The 26,470-nt window shown below is 41.1% G+C and overlaps 1 protein-coding gene across 1 annotated transcript in view; it reads left to right on the top strand.

Moving 5' to 3' along the window:
• The window catches only part of LOC138365419 (uncharacterized), a 108,313-nt gene extending 99,506 nt beyond the window's left edge, over nucleotides 1-8,807 (top strand). Inside the window, exon 5 of the mRNA XM_069325736.1 lies at nucleotides 8,437-8,807. Within this exon, the coding sequence (XP_069181837.1) occupies nucleotides 8,437-8,472 (36 nt within the window). The 3' untranslated portion in view covers nucleotides 8,473-8,807. The remainder of the gene's footprint in view (nucleotides 1-8,436) is intronic.
• The last annotated feature ends 17,663 nt before the right edge of the window (nucleotides 8,808-26,470 follow it).

Below are 26,470 nucleotides of genomic sequence, written 5' to 3'. Positions count from 1 at the left end.
CATTGTTTCTCGCCAGCGCCTGGGATCGAACCCAGGACCACATGATCACAAGTCCAGCGTGCTGTCCACTCGGCCGACCGGCTCCCTCCTCGGAGGAGAAAACTTCCGGAATAACAGAAACACCACAAAGCAGAGAGAGATACCAGAGAACCAGGAATGAGTATGTCAGGGTGAGAAGAGAAGCAGAGAAAAGTTTTGAAAATGATATAGCAAACAAAGCCAAGACCGAACCAAAGCTTACTCTACAGTCACATCACAAGGAAACAACAGTGAAAGAACAGGTATTAAAACTTAGAACAGGCGAGGGACAGGTATACAGAGAATGACAAAGAGGTGTTGTGAAAAACTCAACAAGAGGTTTCCAGGAGGTCTTCACAATAGAACAAGGTGAGGTCACTGTTCTAGGAGAAAGGGAGGTAAACCAGGCGGTCTTGGAAGAGTTCGAAATTGCGAGAGAAGAGGTCAAGAGACACCTGCTGGATCTGGATGTTAGAAAGGCTGTTGGTCTAGACGGGGATCCTCACCATGGTACTGAAGAGTGTGCAGAGGCACTTTGCTTGCCACTCTCCATAGTGTATAGTAAGTCACTGGAGACGGGAGACCTACCAGAAATATGGAAGACAGTGAATGTGGTCCCAATATACAAAAATGGCGACAGGCAGGAGGCACTGAACTACAGGCCAGTGTCCTTGACTTGTATACCATGCAAGGTGATGGAGAAGATCGTGAGAAAAAACCTGGTAACACATCTGAAGAGAAGGGACTTCGTGACAAATCGCCAACATGGGTTCAGGAAGGGTAAATCTTTACTGACTGGCTTAACAGAATTCTACGACCTGGTGACAAAGATTAAGCAAGAAAGAGAGGGCTGGGCGGACTGCATTTTCTTGGATTGTTGGATAGCCTTTGACACAGTACCGCATAAAAGGCTGGTACATAGGCTGGAGAGACAGGCAGGTGTAGCTGGTAAGGTGCTCCTGTGGATATGGGAGTACCTAAGCAATAGGAAGTAGAGAGTTACGGTGAGGGGTGAGACCTCCGATTGGCGTGAAGTCACCAGTGGAGTCCCACAGGGCTCTGTACTCGGTCCTATCTTGTTTCTGATATATGTAAATGATCTCCCGGAGGGTATCGATTCATTTCTCTCAATGTTTGCGGACGATGCCAAAATTATGAGAATGATTAAAACAGAAGAAGGACTGTTTGAGGCTTCAAGAAGACCTAGACAAGCTGAAGGAATTGGTCGAACAAATGGTTGTTAGAGTTTAATCCAACCAAATGTAATGTAATTGAAGATAGGTGTAGGGAGCAGGAGACTAGATACAAGGTATCATCTGGGAGAGGAAATTCTTCAGGAGTCAGAGAAAACAAAAAGACTTGGGGGTTGATATCACGCCAGACCTGTCCCCTGCAGCACGTATCAAGAGGATACATCAGTGGCATATGCCAGGTGGCCAAACATACGAACGGCATTCAGAAACTTTTGTAAAGAATCATTCAGAACTTTGTATACCACATATGTCAGGCTAATCCTGGAGTATGCAGCCCCAGCATGGAGTCCATATCTAGTGAAGGATAGACTAAACTGGAAAAGGTTCAAAGGTTTGCCACCAGACTAGTACCCGAGCTGAGAGGTATGAGCTACGAGGAGAGACTACGGAATTAAACCTCACTTCGCTGGAAGACAGAAGAGTTAGGGGGGACATGATCACCACATTCAAGATTCTGAAGGGAATTAATAGGGGTAGATAAAGACAGCCTATTTAACACAAGGGGCACACGCACCAGGGGACACAGGTGAAAACTGAGTGCCCAAATAAGCCACAGAGATATTAGAAAGAACTTTATTAGTGTCAGAGTGGTTGACAAATGGAATGCATTAGGAAGTGATATGGTGGAGGCTGACTATATACCACAGTTTCAAGTGTAGATATGATAGAGCCCAATAGGCTCAGGAATCTGTACACCTGTTGATTGACGGTTGAGAGGCGGGACCAAAGAGCCAGAGCTCAACCTCCGCAAACACAACTAGGTGAGTACAACTAGGTGAGTACAACATTGGAAAGACAGGCAAGAGTAACTGGTAAAGTGCTCCAGTGGATAAGGGAATACCTAAGCAATAGGAAGCAAAGAGTTACAGTGAGGGGTGAGACCTCAGATTGGCGTGAAGTCACCATTGGAGTCCCACAGGGCTCTGTACTCGGCCCTATCCTGTGTCTGATATGCGTAAACGATCTCCCGGAGGGTATGGACTCATTCCTCTCAATGTTTGCTGACGATTCCAAAATTATGAGAAGGATTAAGGCATACGAGGCTTCAAGAAGGCTTCAAGAAGACCTTCTTGAAGACTTCTTGAGGCTTCAAGAAGACCTAGACAAACTAAAGCAATGGTCGACAAAATTGGTTGTTAGAGTTTAACCCTAGCAAATGTAATGTAATGAAGATAGGTGTAGGGAGCAGGAGGCCAGTTTACACGGTATCATTTGGGAGGTGAATTCTAAACGAGTCAGGGAGAGAGAAAACCTGGGGGTTGATATCACGCCAGACCTGTCCCCTAAAGCCCATATCAAGAGGATAACATCAGCAGCATATGCCAGGTTGGCTAACATAAGAACGGCATTTAGACACTTGTGCAAGGAATCGTTCTGAACTTTGTATACCACCTATGTCAGAAAAATCCTGGAGTATGCAGCCCCAGCATGGAGTCCATATCTAGCCAAGCATAAGACCAAACTGGAAAAAGTTCAAAGGCTTGCCACCAGACTAGTACCCGGGCTGAGAGGTATGAGCTACGAGGCGAGACTACAGGAATTAAACCTCACGTCGCTAGAAGACAGAAGAGTTAGGGGGATATGATCACAACGTACAAGATTCTCAGAGGAATTGACAGGGTAGATAAAGACGGGCTATTTAACTCAAGAGGCACACGCACTAGGGGACACAGGTGGAAACTGAGTGCCCAAATGAGCCACAGAGATATTAGAAAGAATTTTTTTTAGTGTCAGAGTAGTTGGCAAATGGAATGCATTGGGCAGTGATGTGGTGGAGGCTGACTCCATGCACAGTTTCAAGTGTAGATATGATAAAGCCCAATAGGACTCAGGAAACCTGTTCACCAGTTGATTGACAGTTGAGAGGCGGGTCCAAAGAGCCAGAGCTCAACCCCTGCAAGCACAAATAGGTGAGTACCCGCAGACATTATCCAACCCATTCTCGCCACAAAGTACATTACATCCAGCGGTCGACCCCACAGACGCATTCATAACTTTGTAAATGCAGTTAATTCAAAACGGAAATTTTCTCAAATATAAATTAATATATATATATATATATATATATATATATATATATATATATATATATATATATATATATATATATATATATATATATATATTGTGACGGGAAAGTGTTGGAGTGTTGATGTTCGGCAGTCCTCCAATGGCAGGTGTCAAAGCCTGGTCACACTTAAAACAAAAATAGACTGCTTGCCTGTTGCCTGTGGTAAGTGAGAGGGAGGAACACGTAAAACACAAAGTATGAACAATGAAACTTTAATATATTTACTTTAAACATAAATGAAAATAAAGACAAATCTCGGGGAGTTAAAATTCAATGAAAATAATAAAAACTGCAAAGACAATGTGAGACACAATATGAAATGTAAAAATGGTGCTGAGAATATCGGCTATGGCTGAAACCTCCCTTCGTATACGAGCTAATGAGCTAGTATGCCAGAGAGAGATGTCAACGCTAAGAGCACAAGGAATATTCTGAAGTTGATAGCTGGTCAGGCTCAGACGTCGACTCTGGTAGAGGGCGCTGAGGTGCGGTGTGCAGGTGCGCGGCTGGCGAGTCACCAATCAGGGGCAGGCAAGCTGGTGAAGGATAGTTAGCTGGTTTGATGACGAGCCGGCGTGTGGAGTGGGGGGATTCTGGGTACGTTTTGCCTCCTGGTCAAAACGTTTTGTGCTACTGGTGACGTATCTTGAATGTAGCATCTTATACTTGTATTTTGGACGTAACTTGAAGTAGGGAAGAGCAGGTTCAATCTCTCTTGAAAGAGATTATCGTCACATATATATATACATTATATATATATATATATATATATATATATATATATATATATATATATATATATATATATATATATATATATATATATATATATATATGTCGTACCTAGTAGCCAGAATGCACTTCTCAGCCTGCTATATATATATATATATATATATATATATATATATATATATATATATATATATATATATATAAATATATTTAACAACATGGGTACCACCTCTGGTGCCAATGTGGGGACCCATAGCCTCGGAGAAGAAAATAAAAAGTATTCAGAGGAGACCTTGTGGTCTCTCACTGAACACTAATATTATCTTGTCCTACCACCCCCATTCTTTTGTATGTACACATATATATTTTCTTTATTTGAACGTTGTTACTAAAAAGGAGTTACATATAGGTTACAAAAATGGTTATCATAGGTTGTCGAGTTCCTCCAGCTCCTCAGATGGCGGGCAGGAACCCTGGATGCAGTGCGCATTTCCCCTCTGTATCGCCACGCTGAGGCGCTGGAAAAGAAAGCTAGCAGCTCTAAGGTCCCTTGTTGTTTCAATGAGCCTAGAACCCAGTTCCTTCAAAAAAACTGGTAGCACTTTTACCCCAGGCGCCGAGTGTCTCAAGTGTCTCAGAAGCAATGGGGACGAAATTGTAGTGGTGATCCAGTTCTCTATACTTACGGGATTTGGCTGCTTCCCTGTGGGTGGCAGCGCCACCTGGTTGTGCAACACTGAGGTTAATGTAGGTGTTAGCCTACTTGTGGTAATGTAGGGTAAATAGTGGTAATGTAGGTGTAGGTGTAGGTGTTGTATATACATATATATAAGCCTATACTTGCATAAACCACAAGTGAAGATTAATAATCTTTGGAACAACACCCACCAGTGGGACTCGAACCCAGAAAGCACAACTACCTTCCAGTAGCTGGCATAACTAGTATGCTTTAACCCACTACGCCATCAGACCTTACAAAAGAAGTAGATAGTTCGAGATATATATCTCAAACATCTCCACCTCCCGAAGGCACCAGATGAGTGAGGGGTCAGTCTGCATTTTTCGTCAAGCCACTGTCAATGTGAGAGAACTCGTGTCCAGCTTATAAGCCTATACATGCATAAACCACAAGTGAAGATTAATAATCTTTGGAACAACACCCACCAGTGGGACTCGAACCCAGAAAGCACAACTACCTTCCTGTAGCTGGCATAACTAGTATGCTTTAACCCACTACGCCATCAGACCTTACAAAAGAAGTAGATAGTTCGAGATATATATCTCAAACATCTCCACCTCCGAAGGCACCAGATGAGTGAGGGGTCAGTCTGCATTTTTCGTCAAGCCACTGTCAATGTGAGAGAACTCGTGTCCAGCTTATAAGCCTATACTTGCATAAACCACAAGTGAAGATTAATAATCTTTGGAACAACACCCACCAGTGGGACTCGAACCCAGAAAGCACAACTACCTTCCAGTAGCTGGCATAACTAGTATGCTTTAACCCACTACGCCATCAGACCTTACAAAAGAAGTAGATAGTTCGAGATATATATCTCAAACATCTCCACCTCCCGAAGGCACCAGATGAGTGAGGGGTCAGTCTGCATTTTTCGTCAAGCCACTGTCAATGTGAGAGAACTCGTGTCCAGCTTATAAGCCTATATTTGCATAAACCACAAGTGAAGATTAATAATCTTTGGAACAACACCCACCAGTGGGACTCGAACCCAGAAAGCACAACTACCTTCCAGTAGCTGGCATAACTAGTATGCTTTAACCCACTACGCCATCAGACCTTACAAAAGAAGTAGATAGTTCGAGATATATATCTCAAACATCTCCACCTCCCGAAGGCACCAGATGAGTGAGGGGTCAGTCTGCATTTTTCGTCAAGCCACTGTCAATGTGAGAGAACTCGTGTCCAGCTTATAAGCCTATACTTGCTTAAACCACAAGTGAAGATTAATAATCTTTGGAACAACACCCACCAGTGGGACTCAAACCCAGAAAGCACAACTACCTTCCAGTAGCTGGCATAACTAGTATGCTTTAACCCACTACGCCATCAGACCTTACAAAAGAAGTAGATAGTTAGTTAGTTATGCCAGCTACTGGAAGGTAGTTGTGCTTTCTGGGTTCGAGTCCCACTGGTGGGTGTTGTTCCAAAGATTATTAATCTTCACTTGTGGTTTATGCAAGTATAGGCTTATAAGCTGGACACGAGTTCTCTCACATTGACAGTGGCTTGACGAAAAATGCAGACTGACCCCTCACTCATCTGGTGCCTTCGGGAGGTGGAGATGTTTGAGATATATATCTCGAACTATCTACTTCTTTTGTAAGGTCTGATGGCGTAGTGGGTTAAAGCATACTAGTTATGCCAGCTACTGGAAGGTAGTTGTGCTTTCTGGGTTCGAGTCCCACTGGTGGGTGTTGTTCCAAAGATTATACATATATATACATATATATATATATATATATATATATATATATATATATATATATATATATATATATATATATATATATATATATATATATATATATATATATATATATATATGTCGTACCTAGTAGCCAGAACGCACTTCTCAGCCTACTATGCAAGGCCCGATTTGCCTAATATGCCAAGTATATATATATATATATATATATATATATATATATATATATATATATATATATATATATATATATATATATATATATATATATATATATATATATATGTCGTACCTAGTAGCCAGAACGCACTTCTCAGCCTACTATTCAAGGCCCGACTTGCCTAATAAGCCAAGTTTTCATGAATTAATTGTTTTTCGACTACCTAACCTACCTAACCTAACCTAACCTAACTTTTTCGGCTACCTAACCTAACCTAACCTATAGAGATAGGTTAGGTTAGGTTAGGTAGGGTTGGTTAGGTTCGGTCATATATCTAAGTTAATTTTAACTTCAATAAAAAAAAATTTACCTCATACATAATGAAATAGCTTTAGCTTTAGCTTTAGCTTTAGCTTTAGCTTTATCTTTTCATAAGAAAAAAATTAGAGAAAATATATTAATTCAGGAAAACTTGGCTTATTAGGCAAATCGGGCCTTGCATAGTAGGCTGAGAAGTGCGTTCTGGCTACTAGGTACGACATATATATATATATATATATATATATATATATATATATATATATATATATATATATATATATATATATATATATATATATATATATATATATATATATATATCAGGCTTGTTCGCATTTGTGTTCCTCACGTGTGCCCCAAAGAATGAGGTGATTTGGTAAAATGCTATGCCCAAGATTACTATCCGAGTGCCGGCGGTGGGGTGGTTCAAATAGCCTCGGCTATCACCTCATTATGTCCGGTCGTTGATGGTCAAGTGGATTAAGGCGTCTTGTACATACCAGTTGCGTTGCTCCTGGGAGTATGGGTTCGAGTCACTTCTGGGGTGTGAGTTTTCAGTTGCATATTGTCCTGGGGACCATTCAGGCTTGTTCGCATTTGTGTTCCTCACGTGTGCCCCAAAGAATGAGGTGATTTGGTAAAATGCTATGCCCAAGATTACTATCCGAGTGCCGGCGGTGGGGTGGTACAAATAGCCTCGGCTATCACCTCATTATGTCCGGTCGTTGATGGTCAAGTGGATTAAGGCGTCTTGTACATACCAGTTGCGTTGCTCCTGGGAGTATGGGTTCGAGTCACTTCTGGGGTGTGAGTTTTCAGTTGCATATTGTCCTGGGGACCATTCAGGCTTGTTCGCATTTGTGTTCCTCACGTGTGCCCCAAAGAATGAGGTGATTTGGTAAAATGCTATGCCCAAGATTACTATCCGAGTGCCGGCGGTGGGGTGGTTCAAATAGCCTCGGCTATCACCTCATTATGTCCGGTCGTTGATGGTCAAGTGGATTAAGGCGTCTTGTACATACCAGTTGCGTTGCTCCTGGGAGTATGGGTTCGAGTCACTTCTGGGGTGTGAGTTTTCAGTTATATATATATATATATATATATATATATATATATATATATATATATATATATATATATATATATATATATATATATATATATATATGTACATATATATATATATATATATATATATATATATATATATATATATATATATATATATATATATATATATATATATATATATATATATATTGTCGGGCCCACCGTAAGAGGGGCGAGTAACAGTATACCCAAGGTCACTCACCGTAGCCCTGTGGGTCTTCACTCAATCCTCGCGGCGCCACGGTACACCAGGAGAGTATCCCAGTCAATCCCAACCTGCCTCTGATCGAGAAGGAGTGAGAACACAGCTTGTTCTCTTTACAGCTGTGTGCCCGCCCCAACACTGGGCTCTACTACTAACCACAAGGTCCCCAACTGATGTTTCCGGTGTCCAGTAACCGGAAACAGTAACCGGAATTGGCTGTTGAAGTCAACACCAGCAATCAACAGCCAATTAATGCACAACTATATTCTTCCCACTTCAAGACTCCGCTCCAATATAGAAGCATCAAGAAATATGGACCAATAGGCTTTCTACAATTATTTCCATTCAATACCTATTGTTTCGTGTTCTGTCTTGTGTTTGAATTTAATACCCATTCAATACCCATTGTTGAAAGTTTGTTTTCACCTCATCCACCTCACCCAAATGTAGATATAAAATCGAAGATGTGTAAGCTCTATTCAGTTTCAGTTGTGTGTTTGTAAACTAAAGTCTTTGAAAATGTAATAAGTTTTACGAAACGCGCTCAAGTGTCGTGTCAGACTAGAAATAAAAATGAATTTTGGAGAATTGATCTTTGAATTACCATCAACAGTGAAAAGAAACGTAAGAAAGATCGAGAAAATTCGTGTTAGAATTATTAATCTTACTTTTTCGGTCATATATATATATATATATATATATATATATATATATATATATATATATATATATATATATATATATATATATATATATATATATATATATATATATATATATATATATATATATATATATATATATATATATATATATATATATGTTTCATTGAATATGACCGCATATTCTGTATTTATTATTTTCTGGTTTAGGGCTTCTATCCCTCTAACTATTTTCTTAGCATCAGGGCTTAATTGAAATAGGAGTTCTCCAAAACACATTTTCGTACTTTTAAGGTGAAGAAAAGAAGTGATTTACTATAGAGTGTATTACACTTATTTGTATAATTTGCACGACGTTTCGAACCTCCATGGTTCATTCTCAAGTGAGCAGATCTTACAATACTAGTTGATTTTATACCCGCATTAGGTCAGGTGATAATACAATGAAGGTGAAAACATGGGGGGATACATAAGGGATAAACATAGGGGCTGCAGAAGGCTTATTGGCCCATACGAGGCATCTCCTATCTAAACACAAAGATTAATCCAGTGTAATTGGCCTGTTATGTTGGACATTGTCTTCTGTGTTGGCATCGATATGTTCTTGTCTTGTCCTTACTTTAGTAAGGACAAGACAAGAAGCAGAAGGGCCAATAAGCCTTCTGCAGCCCCTATGTTTATCCCTTATGTATCCCCCCATGTTTTCACCTTCATTGTATTATCACCTGACCTAATGCGGGTATAAAATCAACTAGTATTGTAAGATCTGCTCACTTGAGAATGAACCATGGAGGTTCGAAACGTCGTGCAAATTATACAAATAAGTGTAATACACTCTATAGTAAATCACTTCTTTTCTTCACCTTAAAAGTACGAAAATGAGTTTTGGAGAACTCCTATTTCAATTAAGCCCTGATGCTAAGAAAATAGTTAGAGGGATAGAAGCCCTAAACCAGAAAATAATAAATACAGAATATGCGGTCATATTCAATGAAACATGTTTGAAAGAAAACCTGCTGCCAGTATACACCAATATATATATATATATATATATATATATATATATATATATATATATATATATATATATATATATATATATATATATTTATATATATATATATATATATATATATATATATATATGCAGGTTCTAATTAATACAAAACTGATTCACTTCAATATCACAATATAATCAAATGGCTATAAACACATGGAAATATATATAGTCTCACCAGATAATTAATCTACTATAACGAAACAAAATAAGAATCACAGACTTATCATGACACGATGTTCCCCGATTGAATGTCTCCTTCCTACTAACGTGTATCCGACGCTCCTACCACAACACCCTTCCTTCCCCTCCATCCAGGACAAGGGATGGTAAACGAGTACTTTTCCATAAAACTAATTAATGGGAAAAGTAATCGTTCTCACACAGATATGAATAAAAACTTAAATATAACTGCAACATGTAAATAACTTAATTTACAATGCAACATGATTATTCAAAGGTAAATAATAATAATATGAATATTAAAAGGTGACATCTGGCAACTCCATCAGAGAACACGTACAATTATTTGGTCCAAAACTGATCAGACTAATACAGGTATAAGATATGTTAAATATAGCAGCCCACTCCTGCTCCAACTAATGTTGCCAAGTCCTACTCGACTTTACAAAAAACATACACATGTACATATGGACTATTTGATTACTTTCCACAATTTATCTTATATGAAATAATGTGAGTATCCAACTAGGGATACATAACAGGCGTATGCACTGATTACAGTAACTGGTCCTGCTTGGGAATGCAGTTGAAGAGACAGAATTCGTTCGGTTTCCCCCGTCGGTAGTATAATGTGTCCCAATAATGCATTTCTGACGGCAAATTCCACACTGTGTTCTCTGGTCTCATCTGAAGGTCTTCCGTGCCAGAAGAAATAGAAGGCCCTCTCTCTCACAGATCCTGATCCTGGGAGCCTGGTCTCTTGGAGAGCAACAATATCCATCTGCAGTTTGCTAAGCTCCCTATCGATGACCGCTGCTTTTCGGGCGTCGTTGATTTCTGGCAGGTCGTCAGAGAAACCTGGTGTCAGTTTCCTAACGTTCCATGTGCCCAGCTTTAGGGCAGTTGATATTTTCTTTTTGAATTTGGTATTGCTTGGTGCAAGGTTGTCGGGCCGCTTGTCTGTTTTCACCCTTAACCCCATGCACCCAGTAAGGTTAACGGGCCGTGGCGAGGCAACACCTTATTGGCTGGGGTTTGCCCAGCTTGAGGTGGGCGGTAGCTGTTCAGTGAGGCGCGATGACCCCCCTACCACCGTCTGGCGTCGCACTTTTTCCCAATCGAGCAGAAGAATTAAAACCTGTCGCTTCCTATGTTCCTGTAGACTGTCGCTTCCCGTGTTGATTCGACGCTGTGAGGCGAGGATGGAGTGTCCTCTCCAGGGCGCAAAGCCTGGGTAGGTAGATATGGAGAAGCTGTTACCCATGCAGCAGGTCACCCCCTCTCCACGTTGCTGAAATTATCCAATAGAAAGGCAAATGCCAATACACATAATTCCATCACCGTCGCAGGAGCTACCAGAACAAGGTCGAAGTCAACAACGAACTGCCTTAGGGGCTCCAACTCTGGATTTTTCCACAAGGTTGACTTCTGAAGTCTTTCCCAAGAGAGGGGTATGGCCGGAAGGCAGCGGAGGTTTAAAATCAGGTTTTCCATCTCCTAGATGAGCGGCCTTCCCAAGCTATCGAGTCCCATCTACCCGGAGCAACAGGTTTTAAGGCGCCAGATACACGCCTTTGCCCTTTCTCCTGTCAGTAAAGGCAGTTCCGCCGGACTTAAGGACTAAGCCACCCATGCAGGCCAGGAGTTGGACTGCATGGGTGCAGTGGTTTACTGCATAGTAAATTCATTACTATAAGTACTACTAAAACAGGAGGATTAGTTGGCTGTTCAAATTCCCGGAATTTTCCCACCGCCTGCACCAGCCTAAGAGTTAGCTTTGTTTTTTGAAGCTCTCTAGCGAAAGCGGCTATTAACACACCTCTCTCTCTCTCATAACATTTATTATCCCATCGTTGACATAGCCTTTTGTTCCGGCCCTATTGGGTCACAACTGGGTTCTCCTCTGATGTTATTAGAGTTTGGGTATCCGGCCCCACGTTAGTAGTGGCTTTCAAGGGGTGTGTTCCGTAACACAAGTAAATTAAAGGGAAAGGGATACAAATGCTCAGATATCTATATATATAATCACCACCACCATAAATAAATATATAAACTGTCACACGGGGGGTATAAATACAAAATGTACAGAATCGTCTTCCTCTGAAGACGCGGGATGCTCCATGGTGCTCATGATGAGTAGCCCTGGTTCTCTTCATCGTGGCCCTCGATGAATCCTCTGATTCTTTCGGCGAATTCACCCCGGCCACAGGCCAGCCAAATCACAGTCCCACTGGGTGCACCGTCGTGGAGGCCTTCAACCACAAATCCAGCCTGTAGCTGGCAGGTTCCGATCAGCTCCGCTGTGTAGGTCACTCCACGATCGATACTAGGGTGGCGAGCCTTAGGCAGGAGCCTCATGTGATTCCTCAGATCACTCTCCTCTCTCTGCACCACAGTGGCCAGTCTCTCCTACCAGCCAGCCCCCAGATACGACGATTCCTGGTACTGCCACGTCACAGGCAGGTTAACACATTCAACAGTGTTCGTCCGGGGGTGACTCATAGCTTCTGCAGCAAACACGTGAAGAGACTATGGCTGCCTTGGGTAGACTGCCCCATCGTCGAATACAGCAGTCCCAGGTCGACTCTGTATTCAGACACGTCATTAGTACTAGGGACACTCTAGGGCACCTCACTTACAGGCTTAGACACAAACGTCCACCTATCCACTCCATAGATGGCGTTGCTGTCTAAGCGCCACCTCACCAGAGGTCAGCAGCGGCTATGTTACGAGCTGAATAAGACGGGAATCCAGCCCCTGTGGCCGGTATACCCCGTCCTCACTAGATGGCGTCGTCCATTTGGAGGGGGTTTCGGGAGCAGACCCACAGATGGCGTTGTCGTCACCGTTCCGTGCTCGGACGCTAGACTCGGGTCCGTAACAGGTTGGCTGTTCAAATTCCCGGAATTTTCCCACCGCCTGCACCAGCCTAAGAGTTAGCTTTGTTTTTTGAAGTTCTCTAGTGAAAGCGGCTATTAACACACCTCTCTCTCTCTCATAACATTTATTATCCCATCATTGACATAGCCTTTTGTTCCTAGAGTTCATCATTGATAAAGAGTCTGCACTCTGGATTTGCTTTGTGGATTGGTCTTAGGAGAGTGAAGGGGGGCCACTATTCTTTCACTTAAATTACGAAACTTTCTGCTATAGTTTAATGGGTAAACAAACATTGTAGAGCAGTAAAATAGGTACCTGGGTGTTAGTCAGCTGTCACGGGCTGCTTTCTGGGGGTGGAGGCCTGGTCGAGGACCGGGCAGCGGGGACACTAAAAAGCCCCGAAATCATCTCAAAATAACCTCAAGATATCTCAAGATGGTAGGTTGTTCTATTCTTATGTGAACTGCTTCAAGAATTTGTAATCTTCCTGCATCTTGGGTTTTGTCTATTATACAGGTATTTTTGTTCAACATTTCTCTTGTTAGGGTGATGTCATGGGCTTGTCTCATGTGATTCCTGGGGGCACCAGATTGAAGATGGCATGTCAGACGCTTCGTCAGCTTGGTCGACGTCATACCTATATACTTAGATTGAAGGTTACATCCTTCGTGGGGGCAAGTGTACATGTATACAACGCTTGACTGCTGTAGAGGGTTCTCCGTCGTCTTCGGGCTGTTTTTGATAAGGAGTTCGGAAGTCTTCTTGGTTTTGTAGAATATGTTCAGGTCTATGTTTTGGTTAGGAATAATGCTTTTTACCTCTTTATGGATTATTTCTTTCTTTATTATTTCCTCTTCTATATGTTCACTGTGCATGGTTGATTTGTAATATAATTTTATTGGAGGTATTGTGGTTTCTGTTCTAGGTTCAGGATTATACCAACGGTCCAAGTGTCTTCTTACGGCAGCGTTTATTTCCGCGTTGCTATATCCGTTGTTCACCAATACCTGAGTTACTCTTTCAAACTCTCTACTCACGTTGCTCCATTCGGAGCAGTGGGTAAGCGCTCGACGAATATATGCATTGAGAACACTGGCTTTGTATCTTTGGGGGCACTCACTTCTACCGTTCAGGCATAATCGTATGTTGGTGGGCTTAGTATATACGTAGGTGCTTAAAGAGGTTACTGTTTTTGTTATTAGTACATCCAAGAATGGTAGACTGTTATTTTCATTATTTTCATGTGTAAATCGGAGTACTGAATATCTCTCTAGATGACATTTTAGATCAATTAGTTCATCTGAGTCTTTTACTATTACGAATATGTCATCTACATAACGGCAATATACAGTTGGTTTTTGTCTGCTACTGAAGACTCAGTCATCGATGGTTCCCATATAAAAATTAGCAAATAAAACTCCTAAGGGCGAGCCAATTGCTACTCCGTCTATTTGTAGAAACATGTCTCCTGGTAGACTGATGAAAGGGGCTTCCTTTGTACATGCTTCGAGAAGACTCTTCAAGTGTGGCTCAGGTATGTGTAATTTGGGGGTGCTCTCGTCTCTGTACACTCTGTCCAGTATCATTCCTATGGTTGTGTCGACTGGGACTTTGGTAAATAGGGATTCGACGTCCAGGGAGGCAATGATTCCATTGGGCAGAGTAGATTTGATTAATTCTAGTAAATCTGCTGATGTTTGCAGACTGTACTTACTTGGAGTGTATGGAGTTAGGAGTTCGTTAAGTCTTTTTGCCAGATGATAGGTTGGAGTTGGCATTTGGCTGATTATTGGGAACCCAATAGAAATAAAAATGAATTTTGGAGAATTGATTTTTCAATTACCATTGACAGTAAAAAGAAACATAAGAAATATTGAGAAAATTCGTGTTAGAATTATTAATCTTACCTTTTTGGTCATATTTAACAATATATATATATATATATATATATATATATATATATATATATATATATATATATATATATATATATATATATATATACAAATATATATATATATATATATAAATATATATATATATATATATATATATATATATATATATATATATATATATAAATATATATATATATATATATATATATATATATATATATATATATATATATATATACAAATATATATATATATAAATATATATATATATATATATATATAATATATATAGGGGGGTACCACCACTGGTGTAATTATAGGGACCCACAGCCTCAGAGAAGGGAACACAGAGCACTCAGGGAAAAACTTGACATTTAACTCTGAATACGAAAGAGTGTTCACTTCTCCTACCACCCCCTTTTTTTTTATTATGATGTACACTTTATTATGCAAGGTTATACAGTTACATATCTGATTTTATACAAAAAATGAACATTAAGAGGACACAAGAAAAAGTTCGCTTCCTAGAGGCTGTAGATTTCCTCGAACTCCTCCGACGCCGGGCAGGAACCGAGGATGCAGCGGGCATTTCCCCTCTGGATCGCGACACTGAGGCGCTGAAAGAGAAAACTTGCTGCTCTAGGGTCTCTTGTGGTGTCAATGAGCTTGGAACCAAGATCCTTAAGAAACCTTCTTGCACTCTCACCCCATGGGCCTAGGGTCTCAGACCCTATTGGAACGAAATTGTACCTTTGATCTAATTGCCTGTACTTGACTGACTTTTGTTTTTCTCTGTGTGTCGCTGCGGCTCCTGCCGTGCCGGCAGAGAGGGTGATGTATGTCGTTGCCAGGGTGGATACGCAAGTATAGTCCCATGCTAACTGCCTGCCACCCTTCCACGGACGCAGTGTGATTCCGTCTGGTCGGCCGGCAAAGCTAACAGAGTCACGGTTCAGTAGGTTGCGGGGCTCTCTCTCCGCTGGACACTGAGCAGAGGCAAGGCTTCTTTTAATGATGTCGTTGACTTCGTCGTGTCTAGTGTGCCAACCACCCGATTTTCCACAGTGCAGGCCATGCAATCCATATTCGTCAGCATCTGCCTCGCCGCAAATACACCTGTGAACAGTGTGGATAGGGGCAGCAAGGCGGAGAGCGACTGCAATACGGAGCTCCTGCGGATCAAGACGTGTGCCTGTCGCAGACATAGGGACTGCCAGAAGGAAGTCCCCTGCATGGGGAGCCTGCACAGCTGTGAGGCGTGCACGATCACTGGGGGTTGTTGCTGCCTCCAGCAAAGCTGTGGCTTCTTTGTCTACAATGGGGCTGTCCCAACTGGATTGTTTCTTGGCTTTCGGCATGGCTGGTCTGAGTGCTGGGTCTGTCATGGCACCCCATTTCGTGTCACATTCCGTGTAGTGGGGGTCCTGTATCCCCGCTACATCACTCAGGGTGTCAGGTAGAATTTCCTTAACCAGGTCATCTGATGCTGAGGAGGAAGACAGGAAGGCTGGGACTGCAATTTGGGTGGCGGTGCGGACACCCAAGCCACCGAGCCTGACAGGAAGAGTGGCTTGTTTCCACTGGCATTCGTTGAGAGAGAGGTTAACAACTTTTTCCAGCATGGTCTTCAGTAGGAGGTCATACTCGTCAAGCTTTGGGTTGTTGTAAGATGGGGCGCACCTCAGAAAGTAGGTTAGCCTCGGAAGGGATAGGCATTTGGTGAGGAGATAAAAAGCATCGTGGGCATCGATGTCACCTATTCTGTCTTCCATCCTCCTAAGGTCTGCGATTTTCTTGTCGAGGATCTCCTCAATGGCGTTAGACCCGAGGGGAGCTCCAAGGAGGGTGCTGTTCTCGGCCCTAATGACATGGGCTCCAGGCAAGGCAGACCTTATTCTAGCTACGATGTCTGGGTTGGAGGAGACTACTTCACACTTGGAAGGGTTCAGGACGAGACCCAGGCTTACTTCTTGCTCCCTTATTTTCCTGATATCTGACAAGAGGTGGTCTACGGTGCCAGCTATAGTGCCATCATCCAAAAACCAGATGTTGAACTCGCTGGACAAGCTTTCGGTGATTTCTTTTAAGACTAAGCAGAAAAGAAGGGGAGCAAGAGGATCACCTTGCTGAACACCTTCACATGATCTGATTTCATGTTCACCAAAGAGCAGTTTTGACTCGCCACTGTAGCACGATAGTATGAACGGGTAGAGGGGCCGGAAATGGCGATGTACGGCACAAAGTACTGCATCTCTTCTTACCATGTTGAAGGCATTCTTAAAGTCCAGTTTGAGCAGGTATATTATAACGTAACGTTATAATATATATATATATATATATATATATATATATATATATATATATATATATATATATATATATATATATATATATATATATATATATATACAAATATATATATATATATATATATATATATATATATATATATATATATATATATATATATATATATATATATATATATATATATGTATATATATATATATATATATATATATATATATATATATATATATATTTATATATATATATAGGCTATGTTTGTAGAAATAGAAATAGGTAAAAAAAATATAAAAAATGAATAAGGTATAAATCAATTATAAATTATTTAAAAACAATAAAAAAATAAAGAGAAAAAAATAGCTGGAATTTTAGGTAACGTTTCTTATCACCGAATGTCTCTGTTCACCTAGCAGTAAATAGGTATCCAGGAGTTGGTTAGGTTAGTTTTGGCTAGGAAATAAGCTAGGTATGGAGGGTTAGGTTAGGTTAGGTTATTTTAGGCTAGGAAATAGGCTATGTTTGTAGAAATAGTAATAGAAATAGGGCTATAACTGTTGATAGCGTTTCTTATCACCGAATGCCTCTGTTCACCTAGCAGTAAATAGGTATGGAGGAGTTAGTTAGGTTAGGTTAGATTAGGTTAGGTTAGGTTAGATTAGGTTAGGTTAGATTAGGTTAGATTTGTTTTGGCTAGGAAATAGGCTAGGTTTGTAGAAATAGAAATAGGGCTGTAATTGTTGGTAGCGTTTTCTATCACCGAATGCCTCTGTTCACCCTAGCAGTAAGTAAGTATCCAGGAGTTAGTTAGGTTAGGCTAGGAAATTGGCTAGATTTGTAATAATAGAAATAGGGCTGTAATTGTTGGTAGCGTTTCCTATCACCGAATGCCTCTGTTCACCTAGCAGTAAATAGGTATCCAAGAGTTAGTTAGGTAGGTTAAGTTAGGTTAGTTTAGGCTAGGTTATAGACTAGGTTTGTAGAAATAGAAATAGAACAAGGGCTGTAATTGTTGGTAGTGTTTTCTATCATCGAATGCCTCTGTTCACCTAGCAGTAAATAGGTATCCAGGAGTACCTGGAAGTGCTTCCGGGGCTTAGCGTCCCCGTGGCCCGGTCGTGGACCAGGCCTCCTGGTTGCTGGACTGATCAAACAGGCTGTTAGACGCAGCTGCTCGAAGCCTGACATATGAGTCACAGCCTGGTTGATCAGGAGTTAGTTAGGTTAGGTTAAGTAAGGTTAGATTAGGTTAGGTTAGGTTAGATTAGGTTAGGTTAGTTTTGGCTAGGAAATAGGCTAGGTTTGTAGAAATAGAAAAAGGGATGTAATTGTTGGTAGCGTTTCCTATCACCGAATACCTCTGTTCACCTAGCAGTAAGTAAGTATCCAGGAGTTAGTTAGGTTAGGTTAGGTAAGGTGAAGTGAAGTGAGGTTAGGTTAGGTGAGGTTAGGTTAGGTTAGGTGAGGTTAGGTGAGGTTAGGTTAGGTTAGGTTAGGTTAGTTTAGGCTAGGAAATAGGCTAGGTTTGTAGAAATAGAAATAGGGCTGTAATTGTTGGTAGCGTTTCCTATCACCGAATGTCTCTGTTCACCTAGCAGTAAATAGGTATCCAGGAGTTTGTTAGGTTAGGTTAGGTTAGATTAGGTTAGGTTGGTTTAGGCCTAAGTTTGTAGAAATAGGGCTGTAATTGTTGGTAGCGTTTCCTATCACCGGATGTCTCTGTTCACCTAGCAGAAAATAGGTATCCAGGAGTTAGTTAGGTTAGGTTAGGTTAGGTTAGGTTAGATTAGATTAGGTTAGTTTAGGCTAGGAATAGGCTAGGTTTGTATAAATATAAATAGGGCTGTAATTGTTGGTAGCGTTTCCTATCACAGAATGCCTCTGTTCACCTAGCAGTAAGTATCCAGGAGTTAGTTAGGTTAGGTTAGGTGAGGTGAAGTGAGGTGAGGTGAGGTGAGGTGAGGTGAGGTGAGGTGAGGTTAGGTTAGGTTAGGTTAGGTTAGGTTGGGTTAGGTGAGGTGAGGTGAGGTGAGGTGAGGTGAGGTGAGGTTAGGTTAGTTTAGGCTAGGAAATAAACTAGGTTTGTAGAAATAGAAATAGAAAAAGGGCTGGAATTGTTGGTAGCGTTTCCTATCACCAAATGTCACTGTTCACCTAGCAGAAAATAGGTATCCAGGAGTTAGTTAGGTTAGGTTAGGTTGAGTTATGTTAGATTATGTTAGGTTAGGTTAGATTAGGTTAGGTTAGGTTAGGTTAGATATATGACCGAACCTAACCAACCCTACCTAACCTAACCTAACCTATCTTTATAGGTTAGATTAGGTTAGGTAGCCGAAAAAGTTAAGTTAGGTTATGTTAAGTAGGTTAGGTAGTCGAAAAAAAAGAATTCATGAAAACTTGGCTTATTAGGCAAATTGGGCCTTGCAAAGTAGGCTGAGAAGTGCGTTCTGGCTACTTGGTACGACACACACACACACACACATATATATATATATATATATATATATATATATATATATATATATATATATATATATATATATATATATATATATATATTATATATATATATATATATATATATATATATATATATTTATATATATATATATATATATATATATATATATATATATATATATATATATATATATATATATATATATATATATGTCGTACCTAATAGCCAGAACGCACTTCTCAGCCTACTATGCAAGGCCCGATTTGCCTAATAAGCCAAGTTTTCCTGAATTAATATATTTTTTCTATTATTTTTCTTATGAAATGATAAAGCTACCCATTTCATTATGAATGAGGTTAATTTTTTTTATTGGAGTTAAAATTAACGTAGATATATGACCGAACCTAACCAACCCTACCTAACCTAACCTAACCTATCTCTATCGGTTAGGTTAGGTTAGGTAGCAGAAAAAGTTAGATTAGGTTAGGTTAGGTAGGTTAGGTAGTCGAAAAAACATTAATTCAGGAAAACTTGGCTTATTAGGCAAATCGGTCCATGCATAGTTGGCTGAGAAGTGCGTTCTGGCTATTAGGTACGACATATATATATATATATATATATATATATATATATATATATATATATATATATATATATATATATATATATATATATATATATATATATATATATATATATATATATATATATATATATATATATATATATATATATATATATATATATATATGCGAACAAGCCTGAATGGTCCCCAGGACAATATGCAACTGAAAACTCACACCCCAGAAGTGACTCGAACCCATACTCCCAGGAGCAACGCAACTGGTATGTACAAGACGCCTTAATCCACTTGACCATCACGACCGGACATAATGAGGTGATAGCCGAGGCTATTTAAACCACCCCACCGCCGGCACTCGGATAGTAATCTTGGGCATAGCATTTTACCAAATCACCTCATTCTTTGGGGCACACGTGAGGAACACAAATGCGAACAAGCCTGAATGGTCCCCAGGACAATATGCAACTGAAAACTCACACCCCAGAAGTGACTCGAACCCATACTCCCAGGAGCAACGCAACTGGTATGTACAAGACGCCTTAATCCACTTGACCATCACGACCGGACATAATGAGGTGATAGCCGAGGCTATTTGAACCACCCCACCGCCGGCACTCGGATAGTAATCTTGGGCATAGCATTTTACCAAATCACCTCATTCTTTGGGGCACACGTGAGGAACACAAATGCGAACAAGCCTGAATGGTCCCCAGGACAATATGCAACTGAAAACTCACACCCCAGAAGTGACTCGAACCCATACTCCCAGGAGCAACGCAACTGGTATGTACAAGACGCCTTAATCCACTTGACCATCACGACCGGACATAATGAGGTGATAGCCGAGGCTATTTGAACCACCCCACCGCCGGCACTCGGATAGTAATCTTGGGCATAGCATTTTACCAAATCACCTCATTCTTTGGGGCACACGTGAGGAACACAAATGCGAACAAGCCTGAATGGTCCCCAGGACAATATGCAACTGAAAACTCACACCCCAGAAGTGACTCGAACCCATACTCCCAGGAGCAACGCAACTGGTATGTACAAGACGCCTTATATATATATATATATATATATATATATATATATATATATATATATATATATATATATATATATATATATATATATATAAATATATGTATATATATATATATATATATATATATATATATATATATATATATATATATATATATATATATATATATATATATATATATATATATATATATATATATATGCAGGTTCTAATTAATACAAAACTGATTCACTTCAATATCACAATATAATCAAATGGCTATAAACACATGGAAATATATATAGTCTCACCAGATAATTAATCTACTGTAACGAAACAAAATAAGAATCACAGACTTATCATGACACGATGTTCCCCGATTGAATGTCTCCTTCCTACTAACGTGTATCCGACGCTCCTACCACAACACCCTTCCTTCCCCTCCATCCAGGACAAGGGATGGTAAACGAGTACTTTTCCATAAAACTAATTAATGGGAAAAGTAATCGTTCTCACACAGATATGAATAAAAACTTAAATATAACTGCAACATGTAAATAACTTAATTTACAATGCAACATGATTATTCAAAGGTAAATAATAATAATAGGAATATTAAAAGGTGACATCTGGCAACTCCATCAGAGAACACGTACAATTATTTGGTCCAAAACTGATCAGACTAATACAGGTATAAGATATGTTAAATATAGCAGCCCACTCCTGCTCCAACTAATGTTGCCAAGTCCTACTCGACTTTACAAAAAACATACACATGTACATATGAACTATTTGATTACTTTCCACAATTTATCTTATATGAAATAATGTGAGTATCCAACTAGGGATACATAACAGGCGTATGCACTGATTACAGTAACTGGTCCTGCTTGGGAATGCAGTTGAAGAGACAGAATTCGTTCGGTTTCCCCCGTCGGTAGTATAATGTGTCCCAATAATGCATTTCTGACGGCAAATTCCACACTGTGTTCTCTGGTCTCATCTGAAGGTCTTCCGTGCCAGAAGAAATAGAAGGCCCTCTCTCTCACAGATCCTGATCCTGGGAGCCTGGTCTCTTGGAGAGCAACAATATCCATCTGCAGTTTGCTAAGCTCCCTATCGATGACCGCTGCTTTTCGGGCGTCGTTGATTTCTGGCAGGTCGTCAGAGAAACCTGGTGTCAGTTTCCTAACGTTCCATGTGCCCAGCTTTAGGGCAGTTGATATTTTCTTTTTGAATTTGGTATTGCTTGGTGCAAGGTTGTCGGGCCGCTTGTCTGTTTTCACCCTTAACCCCATGCACCCAGTAAGGTTAACGGGCCGTGGCGAGGCAACACCTTATTGGCTGGGGTTTGCCCAGCTTGAGGTGGGCGGTAGCTGTTCAGTGAGGCGCGATGACCCCCCTACCACCGTCTGGCGTCGCACTTTTTCCCAATCGAGCAGAAGAATTAAAACCTGTCGCTTCCTATGTTCCTGTAGACTGTCGCTTCCCGTGTTGATTCGACGCTGTGAGGCGAGGATGGAGTGTCCTCTCCAGGGCGCAAAGCCTGGGTAGGTAGATATGGAGAAGCTGTTACCCATGCAGCAGGTCACCCCCTCTCCACGTTGCTGAAATTATCCAATAGAAAGGCAAATGCCAATACACATAATTCCATCACCGTCGCAGGAGCTACCAGAACAAGGTCGAAGTCAACAACGAACTGCCTTAGGGGCTCCAACTCTGGATTTTTCCACAAGGTTGACTTCTGAAGTCTTTCCCAAGAGAGGGGTATGGCCGGAAGGCAGCGGAGGTTTAAAATCAGGTTTTCCATCTCCTAGATGAGCGGCCTTCCCAAGCTATCGAGTCCCATCTACCCGGAGCAACAGGTTTTAAGGCGCCAGATACACGCCTTTGCCCTTTCTCCTGTCAGTAAAGGCAGTTCCGCCGGACTTAAGGACTAAGCCACCCATGCAGGCCAGGAGTTGGACTGCATGGGTGCAGTGGTTTACTGCATAGTAAATTCATTACTATAAGTACTACTAAAACAGGAGGATTAGTTGGCTGTTCAAATTCCCGGAATTTTCCCACCGCCTGCACCAGCCTAAGAGTTAGCTTTGTTTATTGAAGCTCTCTAGCGAAAGCGGCTATTAACACACCTCTCTCTCTCTCATAACATTTATTATCCCATCGTTGACATAGCCTTTTGTTCCGGCCCTATTGGGTCACAACTGGGTTCTCCTCTGATGTTATTAGAGTTTGGGTATCCGGCCCCACGTTAGTAGTGGCTTTCAAGGGGTGTGTTCCGTAACACAAGTAAATTAAAGGGAAAGGGATACAAATGCTCAGATATCTATATATATAATCACCACCACCATAAATAAATATATAAACTGTCACACGGGGGGTATAAATACACAATGTACAGAATCGTCTTCCTCTGAAGACGCGGGATGCTCCATGGTGCTCATGATGAGTAGCCCTGGTTCTCTTCATCGTGGCCCTCGATGAATCCTCTGATTCTTTCGGCGAATTTACCCCGGCCACAGGCCAGCCAAATCACAGTCCCACTGGGTGCACCGTCGTGGAGGCCTTCAACCACAAATCCAGCCTGTAGCTGGCAGGTTCCGATCAGCTCCGCTGTGTAGGTCACTCCACGATCGATACTAGGGTGGCGAGCCCTAGGCAGGAGCCTCATGTGATTCCTCAGATCACTCTCCTCTCTCTGCACCACAGTGGCCAGTCTCTCCTACCAGCCAGCCCCCAGATACGACGATTCCTGGTACTGCCACGTCACAGGCAGGCTAACACATTCAACAGTGTTCGTCCGGGGGTGACTCATAGCTTCTGCAGCAAACACGTGGAGAGACTATGGCTGCCTTGGGTAGACTGCCCCATCGTCGAATACAGCAGTCCCAGGTCGACTCTGTATTCAGACACGTCATTAGTACTAGGGACACTCTAGGGCACCTCACTTACAGGCTTAGACACAAACGTCCACCTATCCACTCTATAGATGGCGTTGCTGTCTAAGCGCCACCTCACCAGAGGTCAGCAGCGGCTATGTTACGAGCTGAATAAGACGGGAATCCAGCCCCTGTGGCCGGTATACCCCGTCCTCACTAGATGGCGTCGTCCATTTGGAGGGGGTTTCGGGAGCAGACCCACAGATGGCGTTGTCGTCACCGTTCCGTGCTCGGACGCTAGACTCGGGTCCGTAACAGGTTGGTTGTTCAAATTCCCGGAATTTTCCCACCGCCTGCACCAGCCTAAGAGTTAGCTTTGTTTTTTGAAGTTCTCTAGTGAAAGCGGCTATTAACACACCTCTCTCTCTCTCATAACATTTATTATCCCATCATTGACATAGCCTTTTGTTCCTAGAGTTCATCATTGATAAAGAGTCTGCACTCTGGATTTGCTTTGTGGATTGGTCTTAGGAGAGTGAAGGGGGGCCACTATTCTTTCACTTAAATTACGAAACTTTCTGCTATAGTTTAATGGGTAAACAAACATTGTAGAGCAGTAAAATAGGTACCTGGGTGTTAGTCAGCTGTCACGGGTTGCTTTCTGGGGGTGGAGGCCTGGTCGAGGACCGGGCCGCGGGGACACTAAAAAGCCCCGAAATCATCTCAAAATAACCTCAAGATATCTCAAGATGGTAGGTTGTTCTATTCTTATGTGAACTGCTTCAAGAATTTGTAATCTTCCTGCATCTTGGGTTTTGTCTATTATACAGGTATTTTTGTTCAACATTTCTCTTGTTAAGGTGATGTCATGGGCTTGTCTCATGTGATTCCTGGGGGCACCAGATTGAAGATGGCATGTCAGACGCTTCGTCAGCTTGGTCGACGTCATACCTATATACTTAGATTGAAGGTTACATCCTTCGTGGGGGCAAGTGTACATGTATACAACGCTTGACTGCTGTAGAGGGTTCTCCGTCGTCTTCGGGCTGTTTTTGATAAGGAGTTCGGAAGTCTTCTTGGTTTTGTAGAATATGTTCAGGTCTATGTTTTGGTTAGGTATAATGCTTTTTACCTCTTTATGGATTATTTCTTTCTTTATTATTTCCTCTTCTATATGTTCACTGTGCATGGTTGATTTGTAATATAATTTTATTGGAGGTATTGTGGTTTCTGTTCTAGGTTCAGGATTATACCAACGGTCCAAGTGTCTTCTTACGGCAGCGTTTATTTCCGCGTTGCTATATCCGTTGTTCACCAATACCTGAGTTACTCTTTCAAACTCTCTACTCACGTTGCTCCATTCGGAGCAGTGGGTAAGCGCTCGACGAATATATGCATTGAGAACACTGGCTTTGTATCTTTGGGGGCACTCACTTCTACCGTTCAGGCATAATCGTATGTTGGTGGGCTTAGTATATACGTAGGTGCTTAAAGAGGTTACTGTTTTTGTTATTAGTACATCCAAGAATGGTAGACTGTTATTTTCATTATTTTCATGTGTAAATCGGAGTACTGAATATCTCTCTAGATGACATTTTAGATCAATTAGTTCATCTGAGTCTTTTACTATTACGAATATGTCATCTACATAACGGCAATATACAGTTGGTTTTTGTCTGCTACTGAAGACTCAGTCATCGATGGTTCCCATATAAAAATTAGCAAATAAAACTCCTAAGGGCGAGCCAATTGCTACTCCGTCTATTTGTAGAAACATGTCTCCTGGTAGACTGATGAAAGGGGCTTCCTTTGTACATGCTTCGAGAAGACTCTTCAAGTGTGGCTCAGGTATGTGTAATTTGGGGGTGCTCTCGTCTCTGTACACTCTGTCCAGTATCATTCCTATGGTTGTGTCGACTGGGACTTTGGTAAATAGGGATTCGACGTCCAGGGAGGCAATGATTCCATTGGGCAGAGTAGATTTGATTAATTCTAGTAAATCTGCTGATGTTTGCAGACTGTACTTACTTGGAGTGTATGGAGTTAGGAGTTCGTTAAGTCTTTTTGCCAGATGATAGGTTGGAGTTGGCATTTGGCTGATTATTGGGAGCCCAATAGAAATAAAAATGAATTTTGGAGAATTGATTTTTCAATTACCATTGACAGTAAAAAGAAACATAAGAAATATTGAGAAAATTCGTGTTAGAATTATTAAT

The sequence above is a fragment of the Procambarus clarkii genome, chromosome 16 (assembly GCF_040958095.1).
Source record: "Procambarus clarkii isolate CNS0578487 chromosome 16, FALCON_Pclarkii_2.0, whole genome shotgun sequence".
Lineage (NCBI taxonomy): Eukaryota > Metazoa > Arthropoda > Malacostraca > Decapoda > Cambaridae > Procambarus > Procambarus clarkii.
This window is presented reverse-complemented; position numbering and strand designations above follow the sequence as displayed.